The 19,679-nt window shown below is 43.6% G+C and overlaps 1 protein-coding gene across 1 annotated transcript in view; it reads right to left on the reverse strand.

Moving 5' to 3' along the window:
• Positions 1-331: 331 nt before the first annotated feature.
• Positions 332-19,679, reverse strand: part of VPS33A (VPS33A core subunit of CORVET and HOPS complexes) — a 36,845-nt gene continuing 17,497 nt past the window's right edge. The window contains exons 4-13 of the mRNA XM_038763738.1: positions 18,790-18,976; positions 15,392-15,508; positions 14,577-14,751; positions 13,269-13,462; positions 10,560-10,686; positions 6,237-6,304; positions 3,856-3,993; positions 3,069-3,206; positions 1,556-1,724; positions 332-894 (exon numbers count right to left, since the gene is read on the reverse strand). Coding sequence (XP_038619666.1) covers positions 713-894; positions 1,556-1,724; positions 3,069-3,206; positions 3,856-3,993; positions 6,237-6,304; positions 10,560-10,686; positions 13,269-13,462; positions 14,577-14,751; positions 15,392-15,508; positions 18,790-18,976 — 1,495 coding nt within the window. The 3' untranslated portion in view covers positions 332-712. The remainder of the gene's footprint in view (positions 895-1,555; positions 1,725-3,068; positions 3,207-3,855; positions 3,994-6,236; positions 6,305-10,559; positions 10,687-13,268; positions 13,463-14,576; positions 14,752-15,391; positions 15,509-18,789; positions 18,977-19,679) is intronic.

A 19,679-nucleotide genomic window follows, 5' to 3' on the forward strand; every position in this document is an offset into this window, starting at 1 on the left:
TTATTGAGCGCTTACTGTGTGCAGAGCACTGTACTAAGCGCTTGGGAAGTATAACTTGGCAACATATAGAGACAGTCCCCACCCAACAGTGGGCTCGCAGTCTAAAGCTTCTCCCCATCCTCCAGGCCTGGGTGGCCGAAACTGCAAGTGCCAAATGCACCCTTGGGCACCAACAACCCACCGACATTTTATCAACCCTCACCCACCTGCTCCGATACCCATTTCCTAGGGACGCCGCAAATGGGTATGAGGACAGGACCACAGCATGTGTACCTGGGTTTGAATTTTCTGTTTTTATTTATTCCTTACCCACTCCCTGATATCTTTCAGGACCGGGGCTAATTTGGATACCAGTCTATACATCTTCCCGTGAGTGCAGCCCAAGCCAAGCAGTAGCCAGCCTTTTTGAAGTAGTTTCTAGAAGGCCATCAAAGGAGCTTCAGATTTCAGACCTGATTTCTTCTACATGGGCTCATTTTCCTTTCTTACTTCCTCCTCTGTCCAGCGTCGTAAGTTAGGGAACTTACAGAGAATAGAAACAGTCAAAAGACAAAGATGAGAAAACACAGCAACTCCATGGGTGTGACAATAGCGGACATGGTCGCACTTCCATCGGGTTTCATTGTCTCTCAGCAGCTGCTTTGAAGGAACCGGTAATTCTGCAGTCCAGATGAGCGAGGGCCTCTGCTCAAGTCCAATTTCGAAACCAATTCTAGAACTGTTTCTCCATTAGAGATTCGATCCAGCTGGTTCCGTTCAAGAGTTTAGTGGTGGCAATTACATACTCGGTACCTCCATCTTCCATCTGGGAGAGGAATCTCAACGCGGCAATTTCAGCATAGGTTACACCGCCCAGGAAAAATACCAGAGTAACTCTGTTCTCTCCTTGTTGACCTATCAATTGACACAGAAGTGGAAGATCAACAACGCTTTCACCAGCTGGGCTTCTCTCTCTCCACTCGGTACAACCTCCCCCTCAATCAATCGATCAGCGGTATTTATCAAGCACTTTTTGTGTGCAGAGCACTGTACTAAGCGCTTGGAAGAATACAAAACAACAGAAACAGCGGACACATTCCCTGCCCAAAATGAGCTTACAGCATGGGGGTGGCGGTGGCGTGGTTATACCCCATAACAGACTAGTCAGCAGACTGGAAATGCAGACTTCATTCAACATTCAGAACTCCTGATTTTCCCTTTTTTTCTTTCAATTGATCAATCAATCGATTATTTTTACTGAGTATTTACTATGTACAGAGCACCACACTAATCACTTGGGAGAGTATGATACAAAAGAGTTATCAGACACATTACCTGCCCACAAGGATCTTACAGCCTAGAGCACTGCAGCATTTCTAGTATTTAAAACCCCGAACTCAGAGAAAACAGGAATACAGGTTTTAAGTTTTACTTACAAATCCTCAGGATAAAATACCTTCCCGAAGAGACTGTGTGAGCCAGCTGACCGCGCGCTTCACAAATGAACTTTACAAGAGGCCCGTGAAAAATCAGGAGCTCCTCTAACAGGGTAGTTGCCAAATGCAGGCAGACTTACGCTTCTTTTGCAATCCCGTTGGTAGCTGTTGCCGTTCCTCAAAGTGGGGGCCCGGGAGCATCTTGAGGACTTCCTCAATGCTGCGCCAACCCGGGCGGGCCAGCAACTGGGCTAGCCGGACACTCAGAGGTGCGTATCCACTGTACACGTAGGATATGTCGTTGGGATTCTGGGAAATGATAATAACAACAACAACAGGGAATGGTCCAGGGCTCACCACGTGCCAAGCACTCTACTGAGCGCCAGAGCAGAGATACAAGATGATCACGCTGGACATCACCTCCTCACCTCCTCCAGGAGGCCTTCCCAGACTGAGCCCCTTCCTTCCTCTCCCCCTCGTCCCCCTCTCCATCCCCCCATCTTACCTCCCTCCCTTCCCCACAGCACCTGTATATATGTTTGTACATATTTTTTTACTCTATTTATTTATTTAATTTATTTGTACATATCTATTCTATTTATTTTATTTTGTTAGTATGTTTGGTTTTGTTCTCTGTCTCCCCCTTTTCGACTGTGAGCCCACTGTTGGGTAGGGACTGTCTCTATATGTTGCCAATTTGTACTTCCCAAGCGCTTAGTACAGTGCTCTGCACATAGTAAGCGCTCAATAAATACGATTGATGATGATGATGATGATGATGACAGAGGCCTGGCCCCACATGACATTCAAAGTCTTACAGCGAGGGAGAACAGGTACTAAACCCCCATTTTAAGGATGAGGAAACAGGCCCAGAGGAGTTAAGTGGTTGCCCAAGGTTATGTAGCAAGCAAAGGATAGAGCCAAGATTAGAATAATAATAATAATAATAATAATTGGGGCATTTGTTAAGTGCTTAGTATGTGCCAGAAGCAGCGTGGCTCAGTGGAAAGAGCACGGGCTTTGGAGTCAGAGGTCATGGGTTCGAATCCTGGCTCCGCCACATGTCTGCTGTGTGACCTTGGGCAAGTCACTTAACTTCTCTAAGCCTCAGTTACCTCATCTGTAAAATGGGGATTGACTGTGAGCCCCACGTGGGTCAATCCGATCATGTTGTATCCCCCCCAGCGCTTAGAACAGTGCTTTGCACATAGTAAGCGCTTAACAAATGCCATCATTATTATTATTATTATTACTAAGCAATGGGGTGGATATAAGCAAATCGGGTCAGAAACAGCCTCTGTCCCACATGGGGCTCAGTCTTAATCCCCATCGTCTAGATGAGGTAACTGAGGCACAGAGGGATGAAGTGACTTGCCCAAGGTCACACAGCAAACAAGTGTCAAAGCTGAGTCCCCTGATTCTCAGGCCCAGGCTCTTCCCAATAGGCCGGGAAAGAGAAGAAAACCCACAAGTACCGTGGTGTGGTGCACTGAATAATCACTTTTGCCTCATGATCTTGAAATTACGACGGTGAAAATGGTTTCTCCTGCTTAGTAAGTTGTTTTGCCGTACACCTCACACAGAAAAGGACTGCTAATCGCCAATCAACACACCAGGCAGGCCAACTTGAAAGGCCTCCCTCTCCCGCCTCACCTGCTCGTTAATGTCATCCATCCAGAGACGCATGGTTTTTCTGATTGTTGGGTAGTTGTTCCTCCCACCGGCCTGAGGTTTCAGCAGTCCGGCCTTCTCAAGATTGTTTAAGGTCAAAATGTGTTCGTAGCCGTACGTCTGCAACAGAATAATCATGGCTTGGGCGTAGGAAACGGAAGGAGGATGGACGCTGCTGTCTAAAAACAGCCGCGTGGCCGTTCACGTCACGTCACCGGCCGAGCCTGATGCTGAAGTCTGCCATCCCACACAGGGTAGGTGGGAAAGGAGGTGGGGCTTTGTAAAATTTTGCACCCAGTTCAACAGCAGGCAACTTTTCCTAAAACCCATCTAGGAAACTTTAAAAAGCAGGGCGTTTAGCAGTTATAATAATAATAGTATTTGTTAAGCGCTTACTGTGTGCCAAGCACTGTTCTAAGCAGTAGTCTCGATTGTGTCCATGCAGATAAAATTCAAAATACCAACTTAAATTTTACCAACATGAAAGAGTAAATTCAATTTTAAGGAAAGAATAAATATACAAAAAGGCAGCATTACTACCAAAGTGATGGACTAAATTCCCTAAACCCTTCCCTTCTCTTGCTTTTCCTTATGCTTTACCTGGCAGGGAAATGCGGCCAAGTGTGGCACTGAACGCAATGCTGAGAATCTTAGGCGTTAAATAAATAATGCTAATGCCCCCCCCCCCCGGCAAAAAAAACCCCAGGAGCTTTAAAAAGATATTCTGTTTTCCTTCAAAAAGTGAAGGACCCCCAAAATATAGTCTGACCTGGAGAATTTCTCTTTTATAATAGTCCAACACCTTCTGCTTGAGTCCGCTGTTACACACAGACTGCAAGCAAACCAGTCTCAATATCTTGATCAATGGATGTTTTTGAGCAATGCAGTCCTCTATGTAATTGTTGACCTAACAAGACAAAATGTACATAACAAAAACCAGGTTTAGGAATTTTAAAGGTAAGAAAATAACAGTAAGACTTCATTTGCACAGACCTAAGGGAACACAAATATTTACAGGAAATTGAGAAGATCTGTGTTCACCAAAGTTTCCAGAGAATCCCAGAGGAAGAACAAGCCTGGGGGCTTTTTCAAACCATCAGTGGTGTTTGTTGAGCACTGACTGTGTGCAGAGCACTGCATGAACTGCTTGGGAAAGTGCAATACAGAAGAGGTGGTAAACACGATCCCTATCCACAAGGAGCTTACAGTCTACAGGGAGTTACAGTCTACTGTTTCTTGTCTCTAATGACAGTCCCCACTCCCTCCCATGGATCAGGGTGTCTCTGACCCAGTAAAATTGGAAAGAAAGAGTAGAGGAGGAAAGGGTGAGGAAAAATGTGGGGTGGGATCATTAAAAAGCACTGGGGTGAAATGGGGAAAAAAGATGAAACTCTAGTTCCTTGGTCTTTTCCCTTTCTTTGTAGATGCCTTCCTAGGAGCTGGCTCTGTGCTCCTCTCCTCTCTGACAAATATCACACTATTTCAGGTTTTTTTTTATTGGTATTTAATAATTGTGGTATTTGTTAAGCACTTACTGTGTGCCAGGTAGTTTAATAAGCGCTGGGAGGACACGAGCAAATCAGGTTGGACAGAGTGCCCGTCCTGCCTAGGGCTCACAGTCTTAATCCCCATTTTGCCCACGGGGTAACTGAGGCACAGAGAAGTGAGGTGACTTGCCCAAGGCCACACAGCAGACAAGTGGCGGAGCTGGGATTAGAACCCGTGATTTTCCAACTCCTAGGCCAGTGCTCTATCCACTACACCAAGTTTTAATGGTTTCTATAAAGCACTTACTATGTGCCAAGCACTGCACAAAGCACTAGGGTACATACAAACTAATCTGGTTGGGCACAATCCATGTCCCACATGGGGCTCACAATCTTAACCCCCATTTTACATATAAGGTAACTGAAATCCAGAGAAGGGAAGTGACTTGCCCAAGGTCACACTGCAGACAAGTAGCAGAGCTGGGACCAGAACCCCGGTCCTTCTGACCCTCAGCCCTTATGCTGTATCCAGTAGGCCATGCTGTTTCTCTGTGTTGGCTGGTAGTGGAAGCTCCTTACACTTCAGAAGGTTTGGGAAGGGTTTGAAAATTCAGTTCCATTTGTGGGGGCGAGCAAAGAGGTGGGCTGTCCACTTCAAGGAGGCCGGGTGGACTAGGAAACAGTTCAGCAGAACTGGCCAGGACCTCCACAAATCCTACTGAAGCTTCACTAATCTGTTCCCCACACCCAACGGCTTCCACCCAAAATTACATTCTGAACCCGGAGCAGTTACGTGCCAGAGGCCTGTCTCCCCCTCTAGACTGTAAGCTCACTGTGGGCAGGGAATGTGTCTGTTTATTGATATATTGTACTCTCCCAAGCGCCTCAGTCCAGTGCTCTGCACACAATAAGCCTTCAGTAAATACGACTAACTCTACAGCAGGGGTGGCCAAACTTTGGTTCTTCTCCCCTTGCTGTCTCTTGCTGTGTAGCTTGCGCACATGTGTGCACATAGTTTTAATTCTATTTGTTCTGAGGATTTTGACACCTGTCTACATGTTTTGTTTTGTTGTCTGTCTCCCTTTTCTAGACTGTGAGCCCGTTGTTGGGTGGGGACTGTCTCTATATGTTGCCAACTTGTACTTCCCAAGCGCTTAGTACAGTGCTCTGCACACAGTAAGCGCTCAATAAATACGATTAAATGAATGAAAATGAATATTGTGCTCTCCCAAGTGCTTAGTCCAGTGCTCTACACACAGTAAGTACTCAATAAATACTCGGTAAATATCACTGATTGAAGGACTGACTGATTATGCTGCAGGGGAAACATACTCATCATTTTTCTCCATTTGAGAAGCTCTTCTAGTAGACACTGCCCCTTATTATAGGGGCACCAACCTCCGTCAATCCCCACCTAGATACTCTCCTGTTAAAACCAAGGCTCGTGGGGGCCTAGAATATTTTAACCAAGTTCAAGACAGTAGGCAATCATGAAATCCTCGACTGACTGCAATGCACCAGTATTCAAAGTGAAAAGATTGCCGAAGCTTCCACGAAGGCTGTATGCCTAGCAAGACTTGGAAACTACAAAGTTGGTTTAGATGGGGTTCCTCAACCGAGGAAATGCGTAACTTAAGTAAACATAATCCTGTTCATCACATACCTTATCAGTGTCTATTCCAGACATAAACTCTTGCTCCACTGTCAGTTTGTCAAAGAAATCTTCAGAAGCTAAAAAACAACATTAAAAGTTTACATTTTGAAAACAAAACAGTTTACACGTCTACTTACTTAATGAAAATGCCCTATGTACCATATGACAAATCAAGTGATTTTTGGTACATGATAAAGAAAACAGGAGGCCTTCCCAGACTGAGCCCCTTCCTTCCTCTCCCCCTTGTCCCCCTCTCCATCCCCCCCATCTTACCTCCTTCCCTTCCCCACTGCACCTGTATATATGTATATATGTTTGTACATATTTGTTACTCTATTTATTTATTTATTTTACTTGTACATATCTATTCTATTTATTTTATTTTGTTAGTATGTTTGGTTTTGTTCTCCGTCTCCCCCTTTTAGACTGTGAGCCCACTGTTGGGTAGGGACTGTCTCTATATGTTGCCAACTTGTACTTCCCAAGTGCTTAGTACAGTGCTCTGCATACAGTAAGCGCTCAATAAATACAATTGATGAAAATGAGAAATGTTAAAGGAAATTAAGCAAAAGTTACAGATCTAACTGCTCAAATGATAATAACTGTGGTCTTCGTTAAGAGCTTACTATGTGTCACGCACTGTACTAAGCGCTGGGGCAGATATGAGCAAATCGGGTTGGTCATAATCAAAAACTTCACATTTGTCAAACACTTCTTGTGATTTGAAAAGAAACTCCTAAGAGACGTTAGAAAAGCCAATGTCATCCTCCAAATATAATATCCGGCCATTTCACCAGGACTGGTCATTCCTCTGCTCTGTATGAGGCTCCTTATAGGACTCCAATGCTGCCACCTTAATACTGCACGTCTCTTAGGCAGCAGCACCTCAAAGCTGAACGAGAGTAGTGGGTATGTAGGGGCCACCAGCAGAGACTGGCAAAAGAAAGCAGTGTGGCTTAGTTTTGTCTACACGCGCTGCCTAGAATTCCTCAACAACAACTCTCTCCTCGACCCCCTCCAGTCTGGCTTCCGTCCCCTTCATTCCACGGAAACTGCGCTCTCAAAGGTCACCAATGACCTCCTGCTTGCCAAATCCAACGGCTCATACTCTGTCCTAATCCTCCTCGACCTCTCAGCTGCCTTTGACACTGTGGACCACCCCCTTCTCCTCAACACGTTATCTGACCTTGGCTTCACAGGCTCCGTCCTCTCCTGGTTCTCCTCTTATCTCTCCGGTCGTTCTTTCTCAGTCTCTTTTGCAGGCTCCTCCTCCCCCTCCCATCCTCTTACTGTGGGAGTTCCCCAAGGTTCAGTGCTTGGTCCCCTTCTGTTCTCAATCTACACTCACTCCCTTGGTGACCTCATTCGCTCCCACGGCTTCAACTATCACCTCTACGCTGATGACACCCTGATCTACATCTCTGCCCCTGCTCTCTCCCCCTCCCTCCAGGCTCGCATCTCCTCCTGCCTTCAGGACATCTCCATCTGGATGTCCGCCCGCCACCTAAAGCTCAACATGTCGAAGACTGAGCTCCTTGTCTTCCCTCCCAAACCTTGTCCTCTCCCTGACTTTCCCATCTCTGTTGACGGCACTACCATCCTTCCCGTCTCACAAGCCCGCAACCTTGGTGTCATCCTCGACTCCGCTCTCTCATTCACCCCTCACATCCAAGCCGTCACCAAAACCTGCCGGTCTCAGCTCCGCAAAATTGCCAAGATCCGCCCTTTCCTCTCCATCCAAACCGCTACCCTGCTAATTCAAGCTCTCATCCTATCCCGTCTGGACTACTGCACTAGCCTTCTCTCTGATCTCCCATCCTCGTGTCTCTCTCCACTTCAATCCATACTTCATGCTGCTGCCCGGATTATCTTTGTCCAGAAACGCTCTGGACATATCACTCCCCTCCTCAAAAACCTCCAATGGCTACCGATCAATCTGCGCATCAGGCAGAAACTCCTCACCCTGGGCTTCAAGGCTCTCCATCCCCTCGCCCCCTCCTACCTCACCTCCCTTCTCTCCTTCTACTGCCCAGCCCGCACCCTCCGCTCCTCCACCACTAATCTCCTCACTGTACCTCGCTCTCGCCTGTCCCGCCATCGACCCCCGGCCCACGTCATCCCCCGGGCCTGGAATGCCCTCCCTCTGCCCATCCGCCAAGCTAGCTCTCTTCCTCCCTTCAAGGCCCTGCTGAGAGCTCACCTCCTCCAGGAGGCCTTCCCAGATTGAGCCCCTTCTTTCCTCTCCCCCTCGTCCCCCTCTCCATCCCCCCCGCCTTACCGCCTTCCCCTCCCCACAGCACCTGTATATATGTATATATGGTTGTACATATTTATTACTCTGTTTATTTATTTATTTATTTATTTTACTTGTACATTTCTATCCTACTTATTTTATTTTGTTGGTATGTTTGGTTCTGTTCTCTGTCTCCCCCTTTTAGACTGTGAGCCCACTATCGGGTAGGGACTGTCTCTATGTGATGCCAATTTGTACTTCCCAAGCGCTTAGTACAGTGCTCTGCACATAGTAAGCGCTCAATAAATACGATTGATTGATTGATTGATTGATTAGTGGAAAGGGCAAAGGCCTGGGCGTTAGAAGAACTGGGTTCTAATCCCCGCTCTACTGCTTGTAGACTGTGAGCCCACTGTTGGGTAGGGACTGTCTCTATATGTTGCCAACTTGTACTTCCCAAGCGCTTAGTACAGTGCTCTGCACACAGTAAGCGCTCAATAAATACGATTGATGATGATGATGATGATGATGCTTGTCTGTTGTCTGACCACAGGCAAAGCGCTTCACTTCTCTGTGCCTCAGTTTCCTCATCTGTAAAACAGAGATTCAATACCTGCTCTACCTCCCATTTAGACTGTAAGTCCTCTGTGGGCCAGAGGCTGAGTCCGACCTAGTCACCTCATTATCTACCTCAGCGCTTCGCACCGTGCTTGTCACAAAATATGTGTTTAACGAATTCCATAATTACTAGTCTAGACTCAGTTGATTTTTCCACCTTCCCAGACCTCCTATCCTGAGTTGCACTACAGTTTTGAGGCACCCATGCAAAACCACGTAGGCCAAGAATTACAGGACGATCATTCAAGGTGATGCAGTTACACTGCAGGACTGATGGATCATCATCATCAATCGTATTTATTGAGCGCTTACTATGTGCAGAGCACTGTACTAAGCGCTTGGGAAGTACAAATTGGCAACATATAGAGACAGCCCCTACCCAACAGTGGGATGGATCTTCAGAACAAATCAGACATTGAACTACTGAAGACAAAACTAAGTAGTCACCCTACGTAAAATGATCTTCTTCACCAACTTTAAAAGCCCATATAGTTTTCAAGAGCTCCATCATTCATCACAGACCTAGTAAGAAGAATATGGGCCTGTGAGTCAGATGACCTGGTAGAAAAGCAGTGTGGCTCAGCAGAAAGAGCCCGGGCTTTGGAGTCAAAGGTCATGGGTTCAAATCCCGGCTCCGCCAACTGTCAGCTGTGTGACTTTGGGCAAGTCACTTCACTTCTCTGTGCCTCAGTTCCCTCATCTGTAAAATGGGGATTAAGACTGTGAGCCCCCCGTGGGACAACCTGATCACCTTGTATCCCCCCAGCGCATAGAACAGTGCTTTGCACACAGTAAACGCTTAACAAATACCATTATTATTATTATTATTCAAACCCAATTTACTTGTATCCACCCCAGCATTTAGTACAGTGCCTGGCACATAATGAGCACTTAACAAATACCATTAATAATAATAATAATCCCAACTCCACCACTAGCCTGCATCGTGACCACTTAACTACTCTCTCTCCCACTTTCCGCATTTGAAAAATGAGGCTGATATAGCTGTTCTCCCTTCCCCTTAGAATGTGGGTCTCATTTGGGATACGAAGTGTGACCAACCTGATTACCTTGTATCTACCCCAGCACTTAGTACGTGGTAAGCGCTTAACAAACACCACGACTACTATTATTATTGGGCCATCATACCTTTTCATGTCCTTTCAGATATATTGGATACACACCGACATATCTGACAGAAAAGCAAATTCAACATTCAAAGCGTAAAAACAAATGCACACAAAAGGATTAGTTAGCATTAAGCAAAAATGGACATCTGAACGGAGCTAGAAGCAAGAGGAAGAACCACAAGGGAATATGGATAAATGTCATCTTGATCCTAATTACCATCACCGCGACTTGGATAAAGTGACATAAAAAGCAGTGTCCAGAATAAAAAGCCCAGTGCTAGGGATGGGCTGACTGGTGGCCTGGTGGTACGAGACAACTGGTTGTGAAGAATAAGCCTACAGGGTACTCACTGGTGATGTCTTTGATCAACTCCGCGATCGACGTATGGTTTGCAAGCGACCCTCTTGCTGCTTGCATATGAGGCAACTGAGAAACAAACTGCTTGATCTCCCCAACGGTTTTAGCATTGTGTCTTTCCTGAAATAGAAGGCACACATTAGAATCATCACTGAGCTTCATGACATTTTATTACAAGTTCTCTCTCTCATCTTACGCTTTTCCATAAAGTGTTTTACGGCTCAACCTGGGTAATAGTGAAAAACATTTGGTGTTCAAACTCTCCTGAACTGATCCGTCTCAAAATGAACACAGAAGATAAATTTAAAATAAAACACACCCCAAAAAACTTTAAATTTTGTACCGTTCTGCCTTATCTCTTTGAGGTCAGGGACTGGTTATTTCCAAATTATGCCCAGCACACAGCAAAGAACCCAGAACATTATACAGAGCAGTCATTCAAATGTGAAGGCAAAATAGGAAAGAACACTGTGATTCTTGCATAAAAAGTGAGGCAGTAAGACTGACAGGTGGAGAACGGAGGGCTGGTAGATTATGCAGGGGAAGTGAATGATGTTGGAAGGATGAAGGTAAGTTTCCTTTTAATTTAGAAACAAAATTCATTCATTCATTTTCATTTAATCGCATTTATTGAATGCAGAGCATTGTACTAAGCGCTTGAAAAGTACAATTCAGCAACAGAGACAATTCCTACCCAACGATGGGCTCACAGTCCAGAAGGGGCTCACATCCTGTGCCCCTTTCTGCTGTACCACAGAGAAGTCAGTGTTTTTGTTAAAGGGCAAAATGAACCCAAATGAACTTGATAATCCGAACGAAGAAATAAGTTTGACATTTTTGCATTTAAACAGCTACAGTGATCAACGTGTACACTCAAGGAGTGATTTTCTTAGGAAGAGTATATTTGAGAAAAACTAATTTTCCAAAGGATCCAGAATTTAGGTTTTTCTGATAGAATTATCCAGTGTTCATTATTTCAATAAATTCTAAAAGGCTTTGTTTTGTATTTTTTTAAAGTGAAATTCACCAACGATGCCTGGGCAAGTGGAGGCAGGAACGTGATAATGAAGACCACAGTTTCAGAGTCCTGGGCTGCCAAGGGCTTCTGTCTAATTATCACCAATTATATGTGCAGTCTCTTTCCCCATTCAACTGAGAAGTTTTCTAAACTTATAGAAGCTTGCAGCTTTAATTGCAGGGCTTATTATAGAAAATTAAATCTGAAATAATTCTTTGCACCTTGATATGGGACCTACAGAAGGAGTGGGAAGAATCAATTTACAATCTCATAGCAAAATAACAATACAACACAGACCTCCAAAGAGAGAAATAAAATAAAATTATCTGTGCAACTGGTCTGGTCTTAAACTGTCGAGTCGTCTCTGACCCATAGCGATGCCATGGGGACATCACTCCCAGAACACCCCACCTCCATCTGCAATCATCCTGGTAGTGTATCCATAGAGTTTTCTTGGTAAAAAAAGGTGAATTTTGACTTGCAGCAGATTGCCTTCCGCTCACTAGCCACTGCCCAAACTAGGAATGGAATGGATTTGCCTCTGCTTGACTCTCCCTCCCACAGCCGACAGCAACTTTGTTGAAGCATAACTAATAAGGATATAAATTAGGTTGCTCTTCTAAAGAATAGAATTCAAGTGTTTTAAAATGACTTACTAAGGAAAATATCTGTATTCATATATACCTGTATATATGTTTGTACGTATTTATTACTCTATTTTATTTGTACATATTTATTCTATTTTGTTAATATGTTTTGTTTTGTTCTCTGTCTCCCCCTTCTAGACTGTGAGCCCATTGTTGGGTAGGGACCGTCTCTATATGCTGCCAACTTGTACTCCCCAAGTGCTTAGTACAGTGCTCTGCGCACAGTAAGCGCTCAATAAATACGATTGAATGAATGAATGGTGGCGTACTGGAAACTCTCCGGGTGTCTGTGCAACTACTCTGGGTTAAACGTTTTTCCTCAAATTTTACACTAGGCATTCTTCTAAGGTGATCTAAGATCTCCCTGAATTTCATTTACTTTGCAGCAATTCATTTATTCCTTCAATGGTATTTATTGAGCGCTTGCTGGGTGCAGATCACTGTACTAAGCACTTGGGAGAGTACACTATAACAATAAACAGACACACTACCTGCCTAAACAAAAGAGGTAGTCTCCCAACCTCGGCACTTACTACTACTCACTATTACGCCAAAAGGTTACAGCTAGTGGCCCAGAAAAATAAGCAGCCTAGTTCTTTGGGTTTTTTTTTTTTAATAGTATTTGTTAAGCACTTACTATGTGTCAGGCGCTGGTACTAAGCGTTGGGGCAGATAAAAGCTAGTCATGTTCCACATCTTAATCTCCATTTTACAGACGAGGTAACTGCTCTTGTACATATTTACTATTCTATTTATTTTATTTCGTTAATATATTTTGTTTTGTTGTCTGTCTCCCCCTTCTAGACTGTGAGCCCGTTACTGGGTAGGGACCGTCTCTATACGTTGCCAACTTGTACTTCCCAAGTGCTTAGTACAGTGCTCTGCACACAGTAAGCGCTCAATAAATACGACTGAATGAATGAATGAATGAGGCATGGTGAAGTGACTTGCCCAAGGTCCCATAGCAGACAAGTGGCAGAGCAGGGATGAGAACCCACGTCCTCTAACCCCCAAGCCCGGGCTTTCTGATGCTTTACCTCAAACGCTGCAGAGATGATTTTGGCTTTCTTGCTCAGCACTGAGCCCACTGCATTAAAGTTTTTGTCTCTGATCTCAGCGTAGAGTTCCTCTGCAGAATTGAGCTGAAGTTTTTTAGCTTCGGTGGGTAGCTCCTTACCGCTCTCGCCCTGTTTCTTAGGGGCAAACTTCTCCGGAGGTAATTTCACATAACCTAAGTACACCAAAACAAGAAATGTGCGCAGGAATTCATGAAACCAAATCTAAAAGAATGTTCAAATACTGAACAAAACTCTCCAAAAGGACTTCTGTCCTTAATAGGTTGGGATTGTTATACTGAACAAAACTCTCCAAAAGGACTTCTGTTCTTAATAGGTTGGGATTGTTATTATTATAAATTTGAAATGCCACTTAGCACTTTCCCATAAGCCATAATATGACATTATTATTATTATTATTATTACTTTTGTTAAGTGCTTACGATATACCAAGCACTGCACTACACCCTGGGATATATACAATAGAAGCAGACTGTACACAGATCTTGTTCCACATGGGGCTCACAGTCTAAGGAGGAGGGAGAGAAGGCATTTAATCCCCATTTTACAGGTGAGGAAACTGAGGCGCAGAAATTATGTTACTTGCCCAAGGTCACACAGCACACAAACGGTAGGACTAAGACTAGAACTAAGGTCTCTCAACTCCCAGTCCTGTGTTTGTTCCGCTAGATCACACTGTCCTCTTCCATTTGAAAGCCCATTAGAGATATTAAAAATTCTTCTTCACTACATCCAGCAGGAGGATTCGTCTTTCCATTTGACTGACAGGAAACCTTTATATAGTATGATAAAAGTAGATTTATCTTTTGAAAGCTTATTACTCCAATAAGATATTAATTATATAATTATATAAAATATAAAAAAAGATATATAATCTGAAAAAGACTGAGAATTTTAAATGCTTATAATATTCTTCTACCTGGCTTAATTTCATTTATATAGAAAACACAACTTCTCTTATGCCCTATTCATACCCAACATTCAATAATCAAACAGTAGCTTTTTTTTCATGTTCTTAAATCTTTCCGTAGGTGGGCTCCTACTGAATGACTCCATTTTGCAAAGGAAATTCATACTTGCACACCTCATTGCTTAAAGTCATATTTTCAAATTACAACCAACATTTAAATGTAAAGAAATGTGAGGGAATGTAGTACAATGTACTGTATTTCCTAAAAGACTGCCCATTTTTTAAATGGTCAAAGTCCGTCACAGTAAAAGGAAATATACCACCTGCATCTTCTTTAAACTACATCTTGCTGTACTTACTGTTTTGAATGCCATAAATTTCATCGATGAGTCCTTCGTACGTAAGCTGAGTAGCCAAGGGAGTTAACATGTCTACATTACGATCAAGCAACAAGAGAGTATCGAAAACGGGAAATATTGAATTCTGGCTTCCAGTGAACTCTCTTTTCATCCTGATCATCATATTGGCCACTTGCTAGGAAAAACAAAAACAAAAAAACCAAGAACACTGGATTAGATGGGATTTCTTCAGGAACCCAAGTCAAAGCTGCTGGATTTTTTTTTATAAGGAGAGAAACAAACACTCAAAGGGATGAAAAGCAGGAGACAATAATGACTGAGGAGGAATGCTTAATGTAGGCAACATGCTAACACTATGCAGTGATGACCTATCTGAATGAATCAGTAGGCAAACAAAACTTACCATCAGATTACGATTTAAAAAACAAACAAAACAAAAACAAAAAACAAACAGATGAAAGGTAAAGAAAGGGCCAATGGGTCACATTTCCCTTTTTTTAAAAATTGTCTTTAGACCAAATTCCCCTTCAGGGAAATCCTTTTGCCTGCAACAACAACCAAAAAAAAAAAAAAACCCATCTAAGCTAAATGAATGTCTGGAAAAATGCCAGCTTCCCAAAGACGAATGAGGGGAGAAGGAAACATAATAATCAAATATTTATACTAGAAGCTGGTTCTGATTTGGAAAAATCGTTTCAGAAGCTTTTAGAAGAGATGTAACTAGATGGATAGCGATTCCAAACCGCCCTCCCCTCCGCCCCGATTCTTCATCCCCATTAATAATATAAAGCATCTGTAGGTTCAGTGTCTGATACCCGTGCACTTTCTCCTTTTCCAAAGATCTGGGGAATAGTTCCATAGAGCGCCTGCAAGGTCATCAGTCCTTTTGCTGCATGGTACAGACTCGTCTGGTCACTCTCTAAGTAACACTCCTACAGTAAAGGAAAAGGAAGTCAATCAATCGGTCAATCGATGGTGTTTCTTAAGCGCTTATTCTAGGAAGCAGCATGGCCTAATGGACAGAGCACGGGCCTGGGCGTCAGAAGCACCTGGGTTTTAATCCCGGCTTTGCCATTTGTCTGCTGTGTGACCTGGGGTAAGTCACTTAACTTTTCTGTGCCTCAGTTCCTCATCTGTAAAATAGGGATTAAGACTGTGAGCCCCATGTGGGATAGGGACTGTGTCCAACCTGATTAGCTTGTGTCTACTCCGGCATTTAGAACCATGCTTGACACACATTAAGGGCTTACCAAATACCATGATTATTATTAGTGCTAGACAGAGTAAAATAGCTTTTGAAGACATGATCCCTCCCTTCAAGGAGCTTACATAAATGACTTAAATGAAATTACAGGTAGGGGGAAGTGAAAGAGTACAAGTGTTATGAGGAGGAGGGGTGTGTGCACTCAAACAGCAATGCTGACATCCAAGAAAACTTGCTTGCCAGGAGTTAATACCAAGGACGACTTTAGCTTCCAGATGAGGAGGGGAAGTGGGTGGCTCCCTAGACTTTCTACCGGTTAATCTTTGGTTCTAGATAAACTTTCTTCACTGGGTTAAAAAAAAGTCTCCACAGAAGGCTCTTCTGTAATCTAACTGAACAAAGTTCCTCATTCACTTCAGGCTTCTTCCAGGAACTGGGTGCCCAATCTTGATTAAAAAAGAAAAAAAGAAAATCCAGCAAGTTTTGATCTGCTGGCCATGCGGTTGGAATGCCTGGGAGAAGAAGCTGGTGGCTCGTTCCAATGTCAGGGGTTCACTGCAAATAATACCTGCTCTTCTTACCTCTTAGGTTGTAAGTCTGTGTGGGACAGGGACTGTGTCTGACCTGATCACCTTCTATCTATCGCAAGCACAGTGCTTGGGCCACAGTAAAACCTTAGTAAAAACCACAACTAAGGAATAAACCAACCTGGCCAAAGAAGCAAAACATTTCATTCATTCATTGATTCAATCGTATTTATTGAACATTTACTTATGTGCAAAGTACTGTACTAAGGACTTGAGAGAGCACAATATAAAAGTATAAAAGTTCCCTGCCCACAAGAGCCCATCATTCTTAGGAGTGGAGAGCTTTCTCAGGTAAGGTCTGTGGCCCTAAGGGAGGTGAATGGCTACTTTCAACATGGGAACTGAATTAAGCATGCCAAAGTTAAACAGATAACATAATTCAGGGCTTGGCAAAGACCTCGGTGAAACATACAAAATCCAAGGGAAACCACATTAGGAACATGAAGCACACAAAATCCAAGGAAAACCATATTACGATGTTTGCCACTAATGTATTTTTCAGTTATGGAAGGATGTTTACAAAGAAAACATCTTTGTCTTTTCAACAGAAAGCTTTAAAATCCACCCCAGATCTTTAACCGGCAACTCTATTCAAGAAGGGTTAATTTGGTTTAACAAATACTAAACTCCAATTCCTTCTACAAAGACCTTGAGCCAGCAGGTTTGAACTGAGGGCCAGCATTTATAGTTCTTATATGTTATTCAAGGTTGTAATTTGGACAAAAGCCATCGCTTCTAAGCCTCCTAATCAAATCTGTCACTGAGTCAACACCCAAAGTGATAGGGTTGAAAAACCACACAGAAATCTATCTTATCCTTCCCTCACAAGCCCAGGGAAAATAAAATAGCAGCGGGTCAGGCCTATTGACAGTTTCAGTCATGCCAAGACAGGTTTCCCTCTGTGGCTCCTGATTCACCGTAATTATTCCGATGAGATCAGACGGGAGAGAGAGCTTTGCAGGGATTGGAAGGGACTGAGTGGTCGACAACTCGGAAACGATTTTAAGCATTTTGTGTATGCCAAGCCTTTTAATGAGATGGTTAATCCTTCCGAACACCTGGTGAGGAAAGCTCATCTTCATCACACCCATCTCACAGATAGGGGAACTGGGAATAGAAGCCAAGTACTTGTCGATGCTGAATGAGTGAGTGAGAGCCTGCCTGACACCCAATCCACTGCTTAGGTCACCAAGCAACGTGTTTCGGTATTTTTTTTTTGAAGCAACCAACACTACGGGGGATGCCCACTGCTTTTTCAAAAATAATTTTCTGTCACATTTGTAAATTTGAGTACCTCAAAGTGCCTTGCGTAATGTCAGGACTTAAAATGACTTGCAATTGGAATTGTTTTATTTCTATGGTACTTATTAAGCACTTACTATGTGCCAGGAATTGTTCTAGGTGTTGGGATAGATACAAGCTAATTGGATTGGAAACAGCCCACATCTCACATGGGACTCCCAGTCTTAATCCCCACTGACGGATGAGGTAACTGAGGCATAGGAAAGTTAAGTGACTTGCCCAAGTTCACACAGCAGACAACTGGAGGAGCCGGGATTAGAATCCAGGTCCGGGATTAGAATCCAGGTCCTCAGGCTTCCAGGCCTGTGCTCTTTCCACTAGGCCACACTGCTTCTCTATGAAGGAACACAAGTCCATGAGGTGATTTGTTACACAAGTAGAGATCAAACAGCCAAAGTGCCTAATTTTTTGGCTTGCTTCAACCAGGCCCCAGAGCTACTTTCTTTGGCGTACCCTAACTGCCTTGCAAGAACACAACCTCCTTGCTAAGACGAACACATAGCCACAGTGTGTCCAACAGGAAGCTCTTTAACTTATCAGACCAAAGGACAGGGTTTGGGATTCCCACCCTAAGCTTCTGCCCCCGAGTGACCAACTGATCTGAGTTTGTACCCACTTAAGGAAGCTTTATCAGTAGCCACGTGCACAGAGTCAGTGTGACATCTGACCAGTTCCTAATGAAGTCTGAAAATCTTATGGGAAAGATTCAGTTTTTACAATGGTTTCTCTAAAGGAGATACTTTCATTTGCCACTGAAGAATTTTTTGCATTTTACCGACTAGTCTGAAGATGGCATGACCCTTAAGTTGATAAGCACATTTTCTCTTGTTAGAAAAATTAATCCATCAATCCATGATATTTACTGAGCGCTACCTATGTGCACAGCACTGTTCTGAATGCTTGGGAAAGTACAATACAACAGAGTTGGTAGACACAAGGACTTTATGGTCTACAGGGAGAGACAAACTTTAAAACAAATTAGGGTTAAGGGGAAAGAGGGAGCAATAATCAACAAGCAAAATCATATTTGTTAAAAAAAAATTTGGCAATTAGATCAGAACCTTTCCAAAAGGATAAAATATGACTCATTTCATAACAAGAATGTCACACACTCACTTACTTTAAAAGCACTCTCTGACTCCATGGATAATAGATCACCATCAAATGGAATGAGATCTAGACTGTATTCTTCTCTGTGAATAAAGGATCCCAAAACACCTTGATCCTTCAACCGCTGCTCACACAACAAGCTTCGGCGGGGCACAAACAAGATATGGAAATCCCTGGTAGGGGAGCGCCTGTCTTCGCTAGGAAAGAATAAAACGAGCAGAGTAACAAATAGCTTCCGTTGCTGGACCTCCACTCCCAAATCAGGAAAACAGCCTGGGCAGATTCTCAAGCAAATCTGACCGGACTTGATCTCTAAGTCCAAGTTGTATTTCAAAGTTCTAATTTGCACTCATGACATTAAAGTGCTCAGCTTATTGCAGGTTGGAAAGAAGATGTCACTGTTGGATGAATTCACCTATGCTTTCTGTTTTAAATGACATCTGTTAAGTGCTTACTACGTGTCAAACACTGTTCTGAGCACTGGGGTAGGAACATGCTAATTACGTTAGACAGAGTCCCCGTCCCGCATGGGGTTCACCGTCTAAGTAGGAGGGAGAACAGGTGTTTAATTCCACCAAGCAGCGTGGCTCACTGGAAAGAGCACGGGCTTTGGAGTCAGAGTTCATGGGTTCAAATCCCGGCCAGTTGTCAGTTGTGTGACTTCGGGCAAGTCACTTAACTTCTCTGTGCCTCAGTTACCTCATCTATAAAATGTGGATGAAGACTGTGAGACCCCCGTGGGACTACCTGATCGCCTTGTAATCTCCCCAGCGCTTAGAACAGTGCTTTGCACATAGTAAGCGCTTAATAAATGCCATCATTATTATTATTATTATGTCACAGGTGAGGAAACAGAGACATAGACAAGTTAAGTGACTTGCCCAAGGTCAACCAGCAAGT

The sequence above is a fragment of the Tachyglossus aculeatus genome, chromosome 21, assembly GCF_015852505.1.
Source record: "Tachyglossus aculeatus isolate mTacAcu1 chromosome 21, mTacAcu1.pri, whole genome shotgun sequence".
In the NCBI taxonomy this organism is placed as follows: Eukaryota; Metazoa; Chordata; class Mammalia; order Monotremata; family Tachyglossidae; genus Tachyglossus; species Tachyglossus aculeatus.